This window comes from Grampus griseus, assembly GCF_964374135.1.
Source record: "Grampus griseus genome assembly, chromosome: 1".
NCBI classification, from domain to species: Eukaryota; Metazoa; Chordata; class Mammalia; order Artiodactyla; family Delphinidae; genus Grampus; species Grampus griseus.
Window position 1 is genome coordinate 35,037,699 of NC_139017.1, and position 18,956 is coordinate 35,056,654.

Here is an 18,956-nt window from a genome sequence, read left to right on the forward strand (position 1 = left end):
GGTGAGCAGAAAGTAAGGCTCATTCATTTTTGGGGGCTCACAGGTAGAAACGAAGAGGATCAGACAAAAAGCTGACTCTGTCTCAAGCCTGGTGACTAAGCGTGTGGATGAGTTCAAGCGTGTGCAAAGCAATCTGGGAAACTGGGAAGAAGAAACCCGGAAGCTCTTACAGAATGGGAAGAATGGGAGACAGGTATCGTTTGTTAGTTTGTTCATTCAACAAACATGTATTGAAGGGCTACCATGTGAATTAATGCTGTAAGAAGAACCATTAAAAACTCTCGAAAGGTCATGATACTGCTGCTTATAGAGACCTTAATGTAATTAGCTCAGCTCCACCCACTGAGTCAGCCCTCAAATCTAGGAATAGGACGCAGGCCTACTGGGTCTAATTTTGGTCTGGCTCTGTCTACTAGCTTGGTTTCAGGAAGTATCTAGAGTTTAAAATTAGGATGTGCAAACTGTTCTTGTACCTGATAGTGGACCAGAGCTTGAGACTGTTCTCAATGTGGGCTCCTATCGGGTCATTGGGTTATAAAGTTTGTGCTGCCCCAGGCTGTGGAGGGGTTTGCTACAGCACCCCTAGACTCTTTGGCGAATCACAGCTTTGTTGTCATGAAGAGAAGTGTGTCAGAGTGAATATGCCGGCAGGAGGGCACTCCCTGGGTGTGTGATACCTTTACTCTAATCTTGTTCTGCCTGCCTATTTACAGAAATCAGATCAACTGCTTTCCCGTGCCAACCTTGCTAAAAGCAGAGCCCAAGAAGCACTAAGTATGGGCAATGCCACTTTTTATGAAGTTGAGAACATCTTAAAGAACCTCAGAGGTGAGTATTTCGTGGTTCAGGTCACTTGAGTATTTTAAAGTTATAACCACGACTTTGGTTTATTTTGAATCTTTATAAATCTAAGTGACAGGCACATTGGGCTATTAATAGACACTTAATAAATATCTTTCTAAAGAAAAACATTTTAAAATATTTGATGTAGTAGAGAGAATTGAACTAAATGTCAAAAGGCTTGAGTTCTGATCTCTGCTCAGCCACATGACCGCGCTGAGCTGGCTGTGTGACCATAGGCAGGTCCCATGCCTTTCTAGATTCTAATGTTCCCCTCTGGAGAAATTTGAACTAAATGACCTCTAAGGTTCCTCACAGATTCAATATCCCGCTACCATACAGATAATTCTCTTTCTTTTCCTCCCTCCCTCTCTCCCTTTCTTTCTTTCTTTTCCTTTCTTTCTTCCTTTCCCTGTCTTTCTTCCGTCCTCCCCCCTTTCTTTTTTCTTTCTTTCTTCTTTCTTCCTTCCTTCCTTCTTTCTTTCTTTCTTAATTTCTTTCTTTCTTTTTCTTTCTTCTTTCTTTCTTTCTCTCTCTCTTTCTCTCTTTCTCTCGTTCTCCCTTTCTTTCTTTCTTTCTTTCTTTCTTTCTTTCTTTCTTTCTTTCTTTCTTTCTTTCTTTCTTTCTTTCTTTCTTTCTTTCTTTCTTTCTTTCTTTCTTTCTTTCTTTTCTTTCTTTGTTTCTTTCTTCTTTCTCTTTCTCTTTCTTTTGCCTGGTTGGTTCCAATGTATTGACAGGACCAGTGAGGTTGCCTTGTGGTAATAATAAAGCAAGCTTTGTCATAGCATCTGGATTCCAGGTAATCTGGGTTTACGCCTTGTAGAGATTTGGTTAAAGTTTCAGTCTTCTTCACTAAAAACAAAAAATAAACATTCCTAATTCTTAGAATTTTCTTCACAGAAAGTCCCTCTCTACCCATTCTGTCCAGTCCCCAGCTATTGCCATTGGCAGCTTAGGGTTTAAGGCTCTGGCTTGAAACTTTGGGCTTCAAAGATTCCACCTGCCTCTGATTCACTTTGGGGTTCACTTTTGCAATGATGGGGACCCAGGGCAGGCTGACTGTTGATGGTTAGCTCAGTGCCTCCTTTAAGATGCTTTCTCCTGGACAAGAAAAAGTAATAGCCACAACTTTCCACACTCTCACCCCTGGGCAGTATTAACACTCTTTCTGTAATTGTTCGTAAAAACCTCAGCCACTTTTGTCTTCCGTTGGAAGCTAATTTTCAACTTTACGGCAATGTTTACTTATCTGCATTTCAGAGTTTGACCTGCAGGTTGAAGACAGAAAAGCAGAAGCTGAAGAGGCCATGAAGAGACTCTCCTACATCAGCCAGAAGGTTGCAGATGCCAGCGACAAGACCAAGCAAGCGGAAACAGCCCTGGGCGATGCTGCTGCCGACGCCCAGAGGGCAAAGAACGCAGCCGGGGAAGCCCTGGAGATCACCGGCAGCATAGAACAGGTAAAGGGACATCGAGGTGCAGGTTGGTGAGAGCAGCGCCAAACGCAAGGGTCATGTTCAGTGAGCAAAGAGCGCTGGGCTCATGTTGACCCGTCGGGTTCTGTTACGGTCCACGGCGGCCCCAGAGCCACTCGGCTGGCCCTCTTGCTGATTGGTTCACAGGGCTATCATTGGCTGAGTACTGCTGCCCCGGGCGCACCATTTTCAGCTCCCTTTTTGGACAACACCATGAGAAGAGCCAGCCAAGACTGTTGTTTATATAGACTATTGCATTAGTTTCCCGGAGCTGCTCTCACAAAGTACCACGGACTGGGTGGCTTAAAACAACAGGAATTTCTTCTCTCACAGTTCTGGAGGCTAGAAGTCTGAGACCAAGGTGTCAGCAGAGCCACACTCTCTCCAAGACTCTGGGTGGAAACTTCCCTTGCCTCTTCCTAGCTTCCCGTGGTGGCTGTCAATCCTTTGTGTTCCTTGGTTTGCAGCGACTTCCCTCCAGTCCCTGCCTCTGTCATCACATGGAGCTCTCCTTCCTGGGTGTCTCCAACTCTTCTTATAAGGACACTAGTCATGTGGGCTTAGGGGCCCACTCTACTCCAATATGACTTTATCTTAACTAATTACATATGCAACAGCCCTATTTCTGAATTAGGTCACATTCTGCGGTACTGGGGTTTAGAATTTCAACATATCCTTTTGGGGGACACAATTCAACTTGTAGCAACTATACCAGTGTTTTGAGTCAAGATTATGAAATTCTGGAGTTCTGGATCCCTTGACCCTATGTTCTATGTCTAAGCTCCACTTACTCATTTTTCTCTTTCCTTCCATCCTGTGCCAGCACTGTGCTTGGTGCTGGGGATACGGACATGGGAAAGACCCAGTCCTTCTCTTCAGAGAGCATTCAGTGTAATGGGCAAGGGCAGGCTAGTTACACTTACAACCCATATGTTAAGTGCTACAGTAGAAAGAGTGCTTCTCAGCTGGACGAGAGCTTCGTCGTTCTTATTTAAGTATGACTTCTAGAAAGCTTAAGCAACTCTAGAAAGCCCAGAGGGAACTCTTGATATCTAGACTGTGTGGCCTTACCCTTGGACCGCTTGGTAACTTCCAAAACTAATCTCGAATCTTAGGTCCCTTGAGGGTAGAGACCAATTTCCTGTGCTTCTCTTTACGTGGCTTCTAGTACAGAGGCGTCTGTGTAACTTGATGCCTAATGGTAGCTTATTGGTAAAGATATTGTTAAGATTCGTTCATCCTAATAAAAACAAAACTCAAAGCTATAGCCCATTCATTCTCTGCCCCCAAAGTCTACTGTCTTGGGGAGTAAAGCCATTCAAAAGATGGCAGCAGCAAAGAAACATGACAGAGAGTGAGATGAGTTTCTCACCCTCTGGGTTTTCCCGACTGGTTCCTGTTTCACTCACCATTTGGTGAGCTTAACCTGAGAGGGAAGCAGTGTCTCAGAGCTGATCGTCCTAGCCCCTGGAGACATACCCCCGAATTAACTTGTTTGAGGCAGAGCTTGGGGAAGGGTGTGTCCCCAAGTCTAACTCTCTCATTGTTCATCTCACTCCATCAGGGCCTGGCTGCAGCTGTATTTTTTCTGCAGTTGTCTTTGGGATGTTTTTGTGCCTTACCCCTCTCTCTCCTTCCGTCCCTGGCTCCTTTTCTTCTCCCAGGAGATGGGGAGCCTGAACTTGGAGGCCAACGTGACAGCAGATGGAGCCTTGGCCATGGAGAAGGGACTGGCCACTCTCAAGAGTGAGATGAGGGAAGTGGAAGGAGAGCTGGCAAGGAAGGAGCGGGAGTTCGGCACGTCTACGGATGCAGTGCAGACGGTAAGTTCCCGTGACTTTCCAGCAGAGAGCACTTTAACCTTGCCAGTGTGGGAACACCCTTGCAAAATGGGCTTGTGTTTCTGTTTTCCTCAGGTAATCACAGAAGCCCAAAGAGTTGATAACAGAGCCAGGAATGCTGGAGTTACGATCCAAGACACGCTTAACATGTTGGACGGCATCCTACACCTAATAGGTATGTGGAGTATCCACAACCTTCCAGTCCATGTTCCAGGGCTTCTCCCAATGAGTGGGAGTCTAACTTTCCTTAAGGGTATCAGGAAATTTGCTTTGTTTCCAGGCCCAGATACTTCAGGGCCTGGAAACTTCTTTACATCTGTGGGACTATTTTACCATCTCTAAAATGGGTCACTGAGAACCTACCTGTTGCCCTTGGAGGTGAAAGTCTGTAGTTCAAAGAACTGGGTGTATGTAGGGAAGGTATATTGAGGCTCAGGGAGGTTAATAATGTCCTGCAGATCACACAGTAAATTGTGGAGGCAGGATTCGAGCTTCACAGTGAAAAAGAATACTGGACAGTTTGACAGTCCTGCTAAGGATTCTGACCTTGATCCTGAGAACTTAGTAGACAGTGTCAAGCAGAGGGATGACATTGTTGCTGTATATTTTGGAAAGATCACTGGGGCAGCTGAGTGCAGGAGAGTATGAAGGTGGGTTAGACAAGAGGCAGGACGAGATGGTTCAGGAGACAGTTGAAATAACTGAGGGGAAGTCATAGAGCTCTGAGGAAGTAGGAGTGGTGGTGGGGGGAAGATTCTCCCAGTCTGTGAGGTCAAGAATCACCCGCCAATTCTGCTGTTTGTCCCTTCCAACCACAGTTACACCTTGCTGTAACGGGTTGTGGAAACTTGAGCTGCCAGGTAGATGACCCAAAAGAAATGTCAAGGTGGTAGGTCCATGAGATACTGCAAAATCTTAGGATAAAATAGATTTGATGACACCGTGTGGCAGCAGCTCAGGTTTCCTCACAGAATCCCATCCAAAAGAAAACTCACATAAATTAAAATTATGGGCTTGGGTAGAACTGATATCAAACACTTACTGGCCTGTTTCATCGAGCCTGGATTGCAGCATATATGGAACTAGGGATTCAGTCAGAGATTCCAGCAACATTCAGGAGAACCTCTTTAAAACCGGATTTTTCTGTGGAGTGTCATCATCACCCCAAGAGACCAATATTGTCTGTGTTGTTATCCTGACAGGTTTGCTTTGTGATCCAATGAGCCCCAAAGAGTAAAAGACCCTCTAAGGGTAAAAAATAAATAAACAAATAAACCCTCCCCAGTGGAGAGTTTAGTGATTTTGCTTAGTGTTCTGAAAAAGGCAATGAAACTAACAGGGCCTTTAAAGAGAAAGTGAGAGCGTGGGGAGAGAGGCTGGATGGGAACTGTCAAACGTTTACTGTGTGACAGGCACTATGCCAGGTTTTTCGTGGTGGAAGATCATTTAAGTCTTTTAAAGGTCCTATAAAGTAAGTTTCATTATTATTATTTTTTTTTAATTTATTTATTTTACTTTACTTATTTTTGGCTGCATTGGGTTTTTGTTGCTGCACGTGGGCTTTCTCCAGTTGTGGCGAGCGGGAGCTACTCTTCATGGTGGTGCGTGGGCTTCTTGTTGCGGTGGCTTCTCTTGTTGCAGAGCATGGGCTGTAGGTGTACAGGCTTCAGTAGTTGTGGCTCACGGGCTCTAGAGCGCAGGCTCAGTAGTTGTGGCACACAGGCTCAGTAGTTGTGGCTCGTGGGCTCTAGAGCGCAGGCTCAGTAGTTGTGGTGCACAGGCTTAGTTGCTCCGTGGCATGTGGGATCTTCCTGAACCAGGGATTGAACCTGTGTCCCCTGCATTGGCAGGCAGATTCTTAACCACTGCACCACTAGGGAAGCCTCAAGTTTTATTATTTTATTTCACAAAGGAGTAAACGGAAGCTCAGGGAGTTTAATACTGTCCCACCTATCACATAGTAAGTTTTGGAGGCAGGATTCTAACCGAGGTCTCTGTCTCCAGTGTTCCTGCTGTTTTTGAGAAGCTCATGCTGCCTCTGCATGAACATTTTATCCCCAAGCTTGCTTCACTTTCCCTGCGTGTTGTAGCACCCTAAATTCTGGAATTCTCCCCTGTCCGCAGGTGAAGGACTGATCCACTGGATCAACATTTTTGTTGTAGTGCTGTTTCTACTCTGTTTGCTCTCCTGAGTCCCGGAGCAATAACAGTTTAATCTCTCTAGTTGTGATAAACTTCTGCAGTCAAATGCTATCACTGCACCTGACCTTGAGTTTGAATTGACTAAGGACCACTCAGACCTTTTCAAACCAAATGGATCTGGCCAGGTGCCCTTCATGCTGACATTAGTATCAGATTATTTATGGGTGAAACATATCTGAACAAATGTGACCACATTTCATGTTGGAAATAAACTAATATCTAGACAGATTCCCACTGTTTTGGGCCAGAATGACGTCTTACGTCATTTCATAACAGCTGGAATTCATCCCTCAAATAGCAAAGCACACCTTGGCCTCTCTAAACCCTGAGGCCCAGCTAGTTTCTAAAGGTCTTCTAATAGAAAACAGCAGGAGATTTCCTAAGGGTGGTTCAGAAAGCAGAATTTGGAGTTGATTCTGATGTTAGGGATGAGCTGTGCTGGGCAGACACCTTGAGCAGTATAAGGTCCCTGTGACCTTCAGGCTTCATCCTTTCAGAGCAGGAGCTGTTACCTCTAACATGAAAACAGAAATCCAAGCTTCATCTTGCTGAACTAAAGAGTCCAGAGGCTTAAACTGGGCTGTTCAAAACCCAATAATGAGGCTCGTGCTCTCAGAATTTCTTCTAGATTATTTATAATTTAAAATAAGCCTTTCTGGGGCTTCCCTGGTGGCGCAGTGGTTGAGAGTCCGCCTGCCGATGCAGGGGACACGGGTTCGTTCCCCGGTCCGGGAAGATCCCACATGCCGCGGAGCGGCTGGGCCTGTGAGCCATGGCCGCTGAGCCTGCGCGTCCGGAGCCTGTGCTCCGCAACGGGAGAGGCCGCAACAGTGAGAGGCCCGCGTACCGCAAAAAAAAAAAAAAAAAAATAAGCCTTCAAATGCACAGCATACTCTTTGCTCTGGGCCGGTGAAAATGGAAATTAGCTAAAGTTACAGAAGGGCCTGCATATGTTCAAGGAGATCTAACCACAGCTTTTTCCTCTGTTAACTCCTTTCTTGTTTCCTGAAATAGACCAGCCTGGCAGTATGGATGAAGAGGGGCTGATCTTATTGGAGCAGAAGCTTTTCCAAGCCAAGGCCCAGATCAACAGTCAGCTGCGGCCGTTGATGTCAAAGCTGGAAGAGAGGGCAAGCTGTCAGAGGGGCCACCTCCGTTCACTGGAGACGAGCATAGATGGGATTCTGGCTGATGTGAAGAACCTGGAGAACATTAGGGACAATCTGCCCCCAGGCTGCTACAATACCCAGGCTCTTGAGCAGCACTGAAGCTGCCTTTGCGATTTCTCAACTGAGGTTCTTGGGATAGAGACCTCAGGCGCAGGAGCCGTCTCATGTGGGTGGGGTGGGATGGGGACATTTGAACCTGTTGAATGGGTGCGCTCAGGTCAACTGAACCTGGTCCCGTCCTTGAGACCTTGGCCAGATAAATGTCTTATTGTATCAGTGGGATGCTCTTTGCTTCCTGATTCAGGGTAATGAGGCAAACGGCACTGGGTATGAGACTCATCGAGGGCCTGGACCCCAAAGTGTAGACTGGGTGGAAGGACAAACCACACAGGCAGGTGTTTGTCTCAGAGTAGTCAGAAACTGAGTCCTGGAGTATGGACAAGTGCTGCTGGGTTGTAGACAGCTTATCCTTTGAGTAATGTGATCAAAGGGAAAATTTTTTGACTTTGCGCACACCTAAAATTCTTCCTAACGTCACAACAGAGAGTGAATTCCAGTCATGCTGTGGTCAGTAAAATACTATTGCCTCATGGTGTCCAACGTGTTCTTGTTGATCAGAGTTCTTCCCACTTATCACCCGGTCCATACACACATACTCCACTTTCAAACTGGAAGAAGTGAGCAGTGACGGAGTGAGGAGCTGTAAGGCTGGCCCCTTTGGAGCATTGGTACCCTGCCTTCGACTTCTTCTGGGCCTGGAAGTGACCTCCTTTCCCCTGATGATGGCAGGCAACTTAGAGACGACGTTTTTATTAAAGCATTTCCTACCGGCCAAGCAAACATTGGGAAAGTATTTACTTTGGGGTTTCAAAGTGATGTAAAAATGTAGCTTGGGCACTGAAAGAGGTGCAGTTATCCAAGATTTATTAGTCCTAATTCAATGCCATTTTTCAAACACTAAAAATTATATGCTTCTGTGTGTTTTGTTCTCTCTTCTGATACCAGATGATGTTCCTACTTATACTTGAGCTGGGTAGAGTCCATCCTTCCATCCATCTATCCTTACAACATATATTTATTGTACCTATTGTGTGCCGGGGGCTGGGGTACAGTGGTGTCATATTCTCTGTCCTCATAGAGTTGATTGAATAGTGAGGAAAACAAACCTTGAAAAAAATGTAAACTTACAAATCCTGTTCATCACAAGTGGTGTTTATTGCAATAACCCCATGGTTGCAACCTCTTTTTCTCAACAGAACATGTGTTGCAAGACATCCCATGGGGGACTTGGATTTCGGTAAATAGCTGAAACGGCTCTGGGTTGTGCACACTTGTTTGCATTTCAGCTGTCACTCTGTCCCTTTCCTCCACTGATTGTGACACATTGTTGAGTCATAACACCAGTGGGAATTTCTGGAAAAACCAGAAGCACTTCCAACCTCGGCTCAGAAGGCTTTGGTGCTGCCTCACCTCTGTATTTCCTTGGCTTTTCATGGACATGTTTTTAAATAAAGAACAATTCTTAGATGCCCGTGGCCAGTTTCTAATTTGTTAAACTCTAAGCTTAAGGTGTAGGTACCAAAGCAATGACAACAAAGAATGCTTCAGAAAGAGCAATGAGCCCTAGAATTAACATCTCTAATTCCTTTTTCTGAGCATCTTGTTTTGCCCTTTCTAACCATGCACACACTTTGTGAGATTTAACGGGTGCTGTCTTCTAAGCATAAAGGAGGATTTATTTCTGGAACAACCTGAGCAGGGCGGGGGTGATAATCAATACTTTTGTCTTTTTTTGCATCAGCTCTAAAATAAAGGTAAAATCAATAGTTTGTGGTACATTATCCTGCGTTTTAATAAACTAAAATTTAATAAATTAAGATCCTGAATTGGCCATCTACCCAAGTGGCTGAGGAAAGGATTCTGCTTCTGCCTACACTGACCCGCCCCCCCCAAATTCTGACCGATCTGATCACTATGCTTTACCTTCTCTGAAAGTGCATTTTTAATCCTGTCTTGGAATACGCAATCACATATGTTACAAATTCGCTTACATTAACTACTCTCTCACACAGACCTAAAAATATGCGTAACTCCCTCACGACAGACTTTCTTCTTGCCCTCATGGCGTACTGGATGTGGAGAAAGTTGGCACAGTAGCCCACCACATAGTCATTTCCAGAGGCCCTACCACCATGTGACTTCTCAGGTTGCCCTCTGCACCGTCTCCATCCCAGGGGGTGGAGGGGAAAAAAGACATGGAAGACGGAGACACATGGAAGGTCTTTGTGGGCCAGGCCTGGGGGGGGGCTGCACATCACTTTCTCTCACATTCTGTGGTCCAGAACCCAGTATTATTATGACCACATCTTACTGGCAAGGGGTCTAGGAAATACAGTCCCTTGGCAGGAAGCCACTTCTCTGACAATTCTATACTGTGAAAGGGGAGCATGCATCATGAGTCACTGGCTATCTGTTGCTGCCAAGTGTAGGATTAGGTAGTAGCGACTTTAGAGAACTTGGTGGGGGATCCCATTAGTTAATAACCAAGATGCATGTAATCATAAAAGGATTCATCAGTGGGTTAGACTGTTAAGGAAGTCATAAAAATGTCTTCCCTGACAAACAGGAAATGATCCCCAAGTAGGGATGGGGAGTGGAAAAGTGACTCATGTGACTCTCTTAGTATAATAATGATTCCCTCATTTCTGAGGATGTGGCAGACTGTCCCTAAGAAGAAAGAAGGGGTGTGTGACTTAGAAATAGCCTACCCAGGACTTAGACTCTGCTACCAGTCCTGAGCTGAACCTGCCAAGTTAAGGGTACTTTCCTTCCTGTTTCTATCAGTGTTTATCATTTGTAGTGGCAACTCTCTTGTGCTTCTCCTCTGAGAGTTGCCTGATTAACTGTGCCACTGGTAAGCTATCACACATATCATTATCTACTTTGGCTCGTGGGGATCTCTGTTTGGAGAGGTGGGTAGAAATGAAACTGCCCATAGACTGTAACATCTTAGCAGATGTATTTCTTTCATTTTTTTTAACACCTTTATTGGAGTATAATTTCTTTACAGTGGTGTGTTAGTTTCTGCTGTATATAACAAAGTGAACCAGCTATATGCATACGTATATCCCCATACCCCCTCCCTCTTGCATCTCCCTGCCACCCTCCTTATCCCACACCTCTACGTGGTCGCAAAGCACAGAGCTGATCTCCCTGTGCTATGCAGCTGTTTCCCACTAGCTATCGATTTTACATTTGGTAGTGTATATATGTCAGTGTTACTCTCTCACTTCACCCAGCTTACCCATCCCCCTCCCCGTGTCCTCAAGTCCATTCTCTGTCTATGTCTTTATTCCTGTCCTGCCCCTAGGTTCATCAGAACCTTTTTTATTTTTTTAGATTCCATACATATGTGTTAGCATATGGTATTTGTTTTTCTCTTTCTGACTTACTTCACTCTGTATGACAATCTCTAGGTCCATCCACCTTGCTACAAATAACTCAATTTCGTTTCTTTTTATGGCTGAGTAATATTCCATTGTATATATGTGCCACATCTTCTTTATCCATTCATCTGTCGATGGACACTTAGGTTGCTTCCACGTCCTGGCTATTGTAAATAGAGCTGCAATGAACATTGTGGTACATGTCCCTTTTTGAATTATGGTTTTCTCAGTGTATATGCCCAGTAGTGGGATTGCTGGGTCATATGGTAGTTCTATTTGTAGTTTTTAAAGGAACTTCCATACTGTTCTCCATAGTGGTTGTATCAATTTACATTCCTACCAACAGTGCAAGGGGCTTCTCTTTTCTCCACACCCTCTCCAGCATTCATTTTGTTTGTTGATTTTTTGATGATGGCTATTCTGACTGATGTGAGGTGATGCCTCATTGTAGTTTTGATTTGCATTTCTCTAATGATTAGTGATGTTGAGCATCTTTTCATGTGTTTGTTAGCAATCTGTATATCTTCTTTGGAGAAATGTCTATTTAGGTCTTCTGCTCATTTTTGGATTGGGTTGTTTGTTTTTTTGATATTGAGATGAACAAGCTGCTTGTATAATTTGGAGATTAATCCTTTGTCAGTTGCTTCATTTGCAAATATTTTCTCCCATTCTGAGTGTTGTCTTTTCATCTTGTTTATGGTTTCCTTTGCTGTGCAAAACGTTTTAACTTTCTTTAGGTCGCCTTTGTTAGTTTTTGTTTTACTTCCATTTCTCTAGGAGGTGGGTCAAAAAGGATCTTGCTGTGATTTATGTCAAAGAGTGCTCTTCCTACGTTTTCCTCTAAGAGTTTTATAGTGTCTGGCCTTATATTTAGGCCTTTAATCCATTTTGAGTTTGTTTTTGTGTATGGTGTTAGGAAGTGTTCTAATTTCATTCTTTTACATGTAGCTCTCCAGTTTTTCCAGCACCAATTATTGAAGAGGCTGTCTTTTCTCCATTGTATACTCTTGCCATCTTTATCAAAGATAAGGTGACAATATGTGTATGGGTTTATCTCTGGGCCTTCTATCCTGTTCCTATATTTCTGCTTTTGTGCCAGTACCATACTGTCTTGATTACTGTAGCTTTGTAGTATAGTCTGAAGTCCAGGAGCCTGATTCCTCCAGCTCCATTTTTCTTAAGATTGCTTTGGCTATTCTGGGTCTTTTGTGTTTCCATACAAATTGTGCGATTTTTTGTTCTAGTTCTGTGAAAAATGCCATTGGTGGTTTGATAGGGATTACATTGAATCTGTAGATTGCTTTGGGTAGTATAGTCATTTTCACACTGTTGATTCTTCCAATCCAAGAACATGGTATTTCTCTCCATCTGTTTGTATCATCTTTAATTTCTTTAGCAGATATATTTCTGATCTGATCCCAGGATGTGATTCCTTTTTTTCAGTACTCTTAGGAGGCTAGACAAAAGGGTGAGATGATACTCAGTAATGTCCAATGTTTGGACCAAGTCTCAAGGACCAGGAATATGCTTCTCTTTATTTTTTTAATGTTTTATATGGTCATGGGAATGTTGTGGATTCTTGCTGTGGTTCAATTTTCCCACCTGGAAAGCAGAGATTAGATTTTTTTTTCTCTCTCTCTCTGCTTTCCTTATACTATGGGCTACATGGAACTTTCTAGGAAATTCCAAGATCTGAAGCTTACTTATGGGTCATAAGGGAAAAAATGTGCTATGTACATGTATGTTAATTCATAGGTAGTGTATGTATTTTATAAGTTAGTATAAGTAAGCAAAATAAACCAGTGTTTATACCCAATTTTAAACAAGAGAACATCATTACGTAGTCTCAGGAGAGAAGGAAAAAAGTGTTTAGCTTTGCGAGTAAAATAGCAAACATAAATACAAGCCATCAATTTATAAGGCATATCAAGCACCATCGTGATATGCCAACAAACCCACATGGATACACACAAAGCTGACTAGTCTCAGTCTTAAACAGAAAAGATACTAAGAACCAAAATAATTGTTAAAAACCTCACACAACTCATCTGACAAACAAGTAGCTGAGCCTTAAATGAGGTGGCCGAATGGGGAATTGTTATCTGACCTACTGAATCATGACTGATATTAGCTAAGGACTATCACTATTTACACCTAAACCCATGCATAATGTATGTCACGACTAAAAATCAAATACAAACTAACAGTCACAGCAGGATTGAACAATTAACTTATTCGGTTTTTGCTTGTTTACTTTACCGAACAAAACCAATTGTGAGTTTAACAATTTCTGTCTTACTTGAGATCTTTTATGTCAAGAAGCAAGTTATCCAAGTTTTTAATTTTCACAAATACATTTTTAAGTCACAAAGCACTAATTTCATTAAGGATCCAAAGCTAACCAAGACCAGACTATGCAGATTAGGTAGAACCTAAGATTTGATTTTTTAAAAAAACTGAGAAAACTTAGGCACAATTGACAAATTTGCTAATTATTCTTCCCTGCTTATGGGTGTGGTTGTATATACTTTCATATTACACATGCTGCATCAGCTATACCAGCCAGAGAATCTCCTGCTCTAAGAGCGTGCTTAACAACTGTTGGCTTCTGTCAAGTAAGACTGTGAAGAAAAAGTGGTTAATTCTGCAAATCACAGAGAAGATTCTAGGCCAAGACACGAGACTAGTAGCATCATCTTATTTATTAACGTAATTGAAACATTTTGCCGATAAAACTTTTGTCTGTGACTATTCTAGCAACAAAATTTTACTCAAAATATTTCACTGTGAGATGGTGTTGCAACTTGAATGTAGTTTTTATTAATGTGTTGATTTCCAAAGCAAATCTTATTCTCAAAATGGCAGATTCAGGGACCAAAAAGTGATTCAAAAAAGCTTCCCCCTCCCCATGCCAATCCTTGAGACTGCTTGGATCAAGCTGAGGTCTGGGCCCCAGACCTAGACTGAAGGCGGAGGGAAAGAGTGTAACTCATTCCTAACTGACTGTTACAGGCTAATAGGACATTCCAAACATACACAACAAAGAAACCACGTGAAGAATCGCGTTTACTGGGCAGCTATAGGAAGGCGCAGACCAAATGAAGTGGACAGAGCACATTCATCATCTTTACCACGATGCTATTCCTAAGGTGTCCAAATTGGATGAACTACAAAATCGATCCCTGTTTCCATCCTTCCCATCTCACCTGCCCGCTTTCCTGCCGTAGCCTTGGGAGAGATCCTGAGCTTTTCATATTCTACTGATTTATTTTTGCATTACTCTTTTGATGAATAAAATATAACATGCTTCTCTCTCTTAGTCCTCTAGAGAGAGAGAGAGAGAGAGAGAGTCTGTTTGGGGGAATAGATTTGGGCTATTAAAATACAAGTCATTTCTCCCTGTAATTCTCTGCCTTTTGCTGTAGTTTGGTTATGGAGTCTTGCTTTCAATTTAATTACAACATCATGTTCTTTTATTCTTTCTGAGAAGCTGAAGCATGAGACTAGGGAACGTTGGGGGAAGGTTGGCCAAGCCGGGACAGGAAGAACAGCGTCTCTAGAAGCTCTAGTTCTGGGTTTCAGGCACTTCAGTAAGAGACTTTCCTCCCCTGTTCCCATGTACATTCAAGGAAAGTGAAAGCAAGATGGCCCCAGAGGCTGCCTGGGGTTAGGGAAGGGGGTTGGCAAATGAGGTACCAGCTAGCAGCACAGACCCCTGCCCCCAAAGGGCCATTCCTTGAGAAGAGAGTCATTGACACAAAGGGTTTCCCTCCTGCCTGTTCTTACCTATCAGCCACTTTCATAAAAGTGGGAGGGACCTTTTTGTTGGTAGGCAGGAAACGAGGCTCCAGACTCCTCTTGACGCAATCTTTCTAGCCCGTGCCCTTCTCACGATCTCTGAGCCTTTGGGTTGGCCTTTTGGGAAGGAGCAGGACCCGAGTGCAAGTTGGGGTCTCGAGGTCATCCTGTTGGCACCTGGGGCACTGCTTCAAACTCTGAATCATCTCTCTGGTATTGGCCTTGGCTGGGTCACAGTCATCGTGTCCTGCCCTGGACTGAGAGAGGGGCTCTGACCTCCCCCTAGCAAGTGAAGAATGGGGCAGGGCAGGAAATGGACAATTCCATCCAAAAGGGGAGTCACTTTTCCTGGTATTAAAGAAAAGCTATTTTAACATGATCCTTATGATTCATCAAGATAGAATCTGCCCCATTTCATTCCTAGAAATCTCCTTCTATGCTCCCATTCTTTTCTTCAGCTCATCTCACTCTCCCTACAAGCATGCCTTCTGCTTCCCCCTCCCCCCCTCCCCCACTGAATGCCGAGAGCCAGCCCTGTTTCCTCTCATGGGTCGTGGACTAAATGGGGCTTGACCACAGAGCCCAGCAAAGGAAAAGTGGGCCAAAGAGACAAAAGACAGCTGGTCTTTCTCAGATCTGCTCACGTGGATCTTCAGAATAAACTCTATCCATAAACTCCATATCCTTGAAAATGCGTGTTCCCCCAGGGAATCCAGCTCCCTGATTTCCTTTGTTTCGTTTCCTGGCTTGCAACTGTCTTGCCTAGACAAAGATACTTCTGTCACTCTCTCTCCAGCACGAATGCAATCTTGAGCACTTTCTGGGTCTTTGTCTTCCACAAAGCAATCCTTTCTTCGATTCAGATTTCCTCCAAGCCGTTGCCATCTCCAGCTATTGGTTTCTAAGGGAAACCTAGCTACGGCCTTCCTCACCATCACACCCTCCCCCAGGACTAGCAAACACAAAGCCATATACAGGGAGCACCTGAGACAAACATAAGAGAAAGACGCCAGGTAAAGGCTGAAAACTACATCTTACCTGGTCAGTATCATGGGAAACCAGAGGATCAGAGACTATGTGGTGTGATGACCTAAGGGGTCAGGGAGACGCTAGCCTTTTGCCAGACTCTACACTTGCTGTGTGACCTTGGACCAGCCATTTAATCCAGTGGATCTCTGCTCCCTCATCCTTTAAAGGAAAGGTTGGATCAACAAATCTCTAAAGATCTTTCCAGTTTATGATTCCATGATCCTTATCCAAACACTGAGACCTGAGAATAGGATCTCACTTCTGTCCTTTGGAGATTATTTCCATAATGCAAGAGGAACAGCACCTCCCCCACCCCACCTTGCTATTCTTCTGTTGAATTTAGTTTCTTTCCCTGGAGGCTATTGAAGGATGTTACAGATGTGAAATGAGTGGTGAAGAACATTGTTTCTGGTGTCAGATCCTACCTGGCCCCTTCTGGGCCAGGGTTGGTACTAGATTTTGAAAAAATTATCCTACCGTTCAGGGACCATTCCTCAAAGAACCAAAAACCCAAGAGCCAGAGACTAGATGAGGGACACAGAGTACAAGACGGTAATTTCCTTTTGGTTCTTTAAGCAGGTCGTGAACGAGGCCTGAACAACTAGAACAGAGTCTGTCAAAACTATTTCCAGGGCAGCAGAGGAAGGTGGGAAATTAGGGAGAAAAGGGGTGAAACACTTTAGCGGCTCTTGACACTCCCCCGAGATCTCTGTTCTGGGAGCCCACGCTCACCAGGAGGCGATGACTGTGGCTGCTGGGCTCAGCACAAGATGTAATCCTAACCCAGGAACAAGGCTGAGGCTCTGCTTCTCTAAAAGGAACTAACCTCAGGCGCCGCCTGTGTTACCAAGCTAGAGTGGGTGAGAATCACCGGTTCCCATCAGGGAAACTGACTGCTTTCTCCTAGGTCATCCTGGACTTACATTATGACAGAAGCATTTCCCAGCCAAACAGGCAATAAGTAATTCCAGTGAGCAAAGATCTCTATGGTTGAGTGAATTCCTAGCATATTTTATTTCAGAAATGACTGCATTATTAGGATTTGGCCTTGCGTAGGTAATTCTTCTCAAATGCAAGAATGCGTAATTCTTCTCAAATGCAAGAATGCGGCTGAGTATGGCCTCCAAGGACTTTGATGGTGATCTGAAGGTCCCTTGGTAATGCCCGGGCTGGCAGAGAACAACCCACATTCTGTCACAAGTTACAGCCCAAATAAGGAACCGCACAGATGCCACCAAGAAAGGAGAAGGGACTGGCTCTGTGTGATCACAGGCCCATCAGGAACGTGGTCTTCTGAAACTAGGGAAATGGGCTGAAATCCTTCTGAGAAACCCTACTATTCCCAGACTTGCATCCCAGGTTTCAGAACATGAATGTCTCAATCTCGACCCCAGACTGCGGTGTGTGTGGGCAGCAGAGGGGAGAAAGCGGGTAGGTGGGTGAGGGTGTTGGGAAAGTGGAGGTGGCTCGGCCTCGTTCACCGGGTGTAGCCCACACGCACCTTCTGAGAGCTGAGGCTGGCTGCGGTATCCTATCAAAATGGAAGGAATACCACAGGAATGCAACAAGACTACAAACATAAAGAACCACGGACACTGATTGGATCCAAGTTCTCTGAGGAGTGAACAACAACGACACAAAACATAAAAAAACGAAAGAAAAGAAAGAAAGAAAGAAAAATAGCCCTTTGTGGTAAAGGGCATGCTGGGAAGGCGAGGGCCGGAGCCACCTCCCCAGAGCATGCTGGGAGACGGACACCCGCGCATCTCCGAGGACCGCACTTCCCCTATCCCTACCCCCTCACCCACCCCCAACCCGGAGACTAGAGGAAAGTTTGTCCGAAGATGACTGCGGAGTGGGGTATGCCGTGGTTCTCTGCAGGTCCTCCACACTGTGGGGGGGTTGAGTCAGCAAGTGGGGACAACAGTCAAGATGAGATGGAGGAACAGAGAGGCAGGAGAGAAATGGGACGGACAGAGGCTGCAGGGGCCAGTGTGTTGGTGGAGGACGAGGGGAGACTGGAGCAGAGGGCCCTGGGGCTGCTAGCCCGAGGTGTTGATGTACAGCTGGCTCTTCAGAATGTAGTCGATGACCGGCTGGGACAGGTAATCCACGACATGGCCGTCCCCATGCTGCAGGGCCAACCTGGATGAGAAGAGACAGTAATCAGATGACATCCTTTCCTGAAGCAAGGCCAGAGGACAGGCCAGCCCATTCCCTTTCGGGGAAAGGGTTTACCCAACACCCCATTACCAGTCTTTGCTTAGGCTAAATACACGACATCCCTAACAGGAAAAGCCCTCCTGCCCCCATCATTCCTCCCCCATCCTAACTCTGCCACTTCCTAACTGAGGAACCTTGGGCAAGTTGTTTAAGCCCATCTATTCTTCCATTTTCTCGTTTATAAAATGGGGGTAGTATTTGGGCCGATCTCAGTTATTAAAATGATTAAATGAGTCATTACACAAAGCACTTAGAAAAGCCCAAGCACACAGTAGGCATTTCAATGCAAGTGTTAGCTATTCTTATTTCATTTCTTTGTGTTTCTCTACACCATGGTCTCATGAAAATGAACGTTATGATTGACCCCTTCTTTTCCTTCCTATGGAAGCCCTGATAGAGAAGAAGTTGCCCTTCTCTGAGGCCCTTCTCACCAGCCCTGGGGGGCGGGTGGACTACCAAGTACAGAAGGGGTCTGGTCATACAGTCTGGTTTCCGCATGGTTTTGCTCCAGACTTGGTCTGGCTGCTCCCCATTTTCTATGCGCATGATGGTCTTGGGGATGTCAGGCCCCAAGGAGCTATTTGTAAGAACTCATATACTCCTCCGCATATCTAGATTCTAAAAGGCATCTGTGCTCTGCGTTGTGAGATCTCCCCAGAGGCTGGCTCAGTGCCTTTTCAATGCATAGTGTCCTGACCTTCCAGCAAGCTAGGTTCCCAAGTGCCTCCCTGCACAGTTTACAGGGAGCCTTCTTGAAAAAGTGGTCTATAACTGTGGTTTCCAAATGCCAATCCCAGCTTCACGAGAATCACCCAGGAAGCAGATAGCCAGGCCCAACACCCAGAAATTCTGATTCAGTGGGACTCAATGGGACACGGGAATCTGTGCTGTGTAAGTTCTCACGGTAATTCTATGGTGCAGCCGTGGCTGGAA

At 44.8% G+C, this 18,956-nt stretch overlaps 2 protein-coding genes across 2 annotated transcripts in view; one reads left to right on the forward strand and one right to left on the reverse strand.

Moving 5' to 3' along the window:
- Positions 1–9,054, forward strand: part of LAMC2 (laminin subunit gamma 2) — a gene marked incomplete at its 5' end in the record, with an annotated part of 62,110 nt that extends 53,056 nt beyond the window's left edge. Inside the window, 6 exons of the mRNA XM_082663508.1 lie at positions 44–193; positions 714–828; positions 2,101–2,300; positions 3,980–4,138; positions 4,232–4,331; positions 7,373–9,054. Coding sequence (XP_082519634.1) covers positions 44–193; positions 714–828; positions 2,101–2,300; positions 3,980–4,138; positions 4,232–4,331; positions 7,373–7,626 — 978 coding nt within the window. The 3' untranslated portion in view covers positions 7,627–9,054. The remainder of the gene's footprint in view (positions 1–43; positions 194–713; positions 829–2,100; positions 2,301–3,979; positions 4,139–4,231; positions 4,332–7,372) is intronic.
- An 8,583-nt stretch (positions 9,055–17,637) lies between these two features.
- Positions 17,638–18,956, reverse strand: part of NMNAT2 (nicotinamide nucleotide adenylyltransferase 2) — a 202,133-nt gene continuing 200,814 nt past the window's right edge. Inside the window, exon 15 of the mRNA XM_082663533.1 lies at positions 17,638–17,945. Within this exon, the coding sequence (XP_082519659.1) occupies positions 17,843–17,945 (103 nt within the window). The 3' untranslated portion in view covers positions 17,638–17,842. The remainder of the gene's footprint in view (positions 17,946–18,956) is intronic.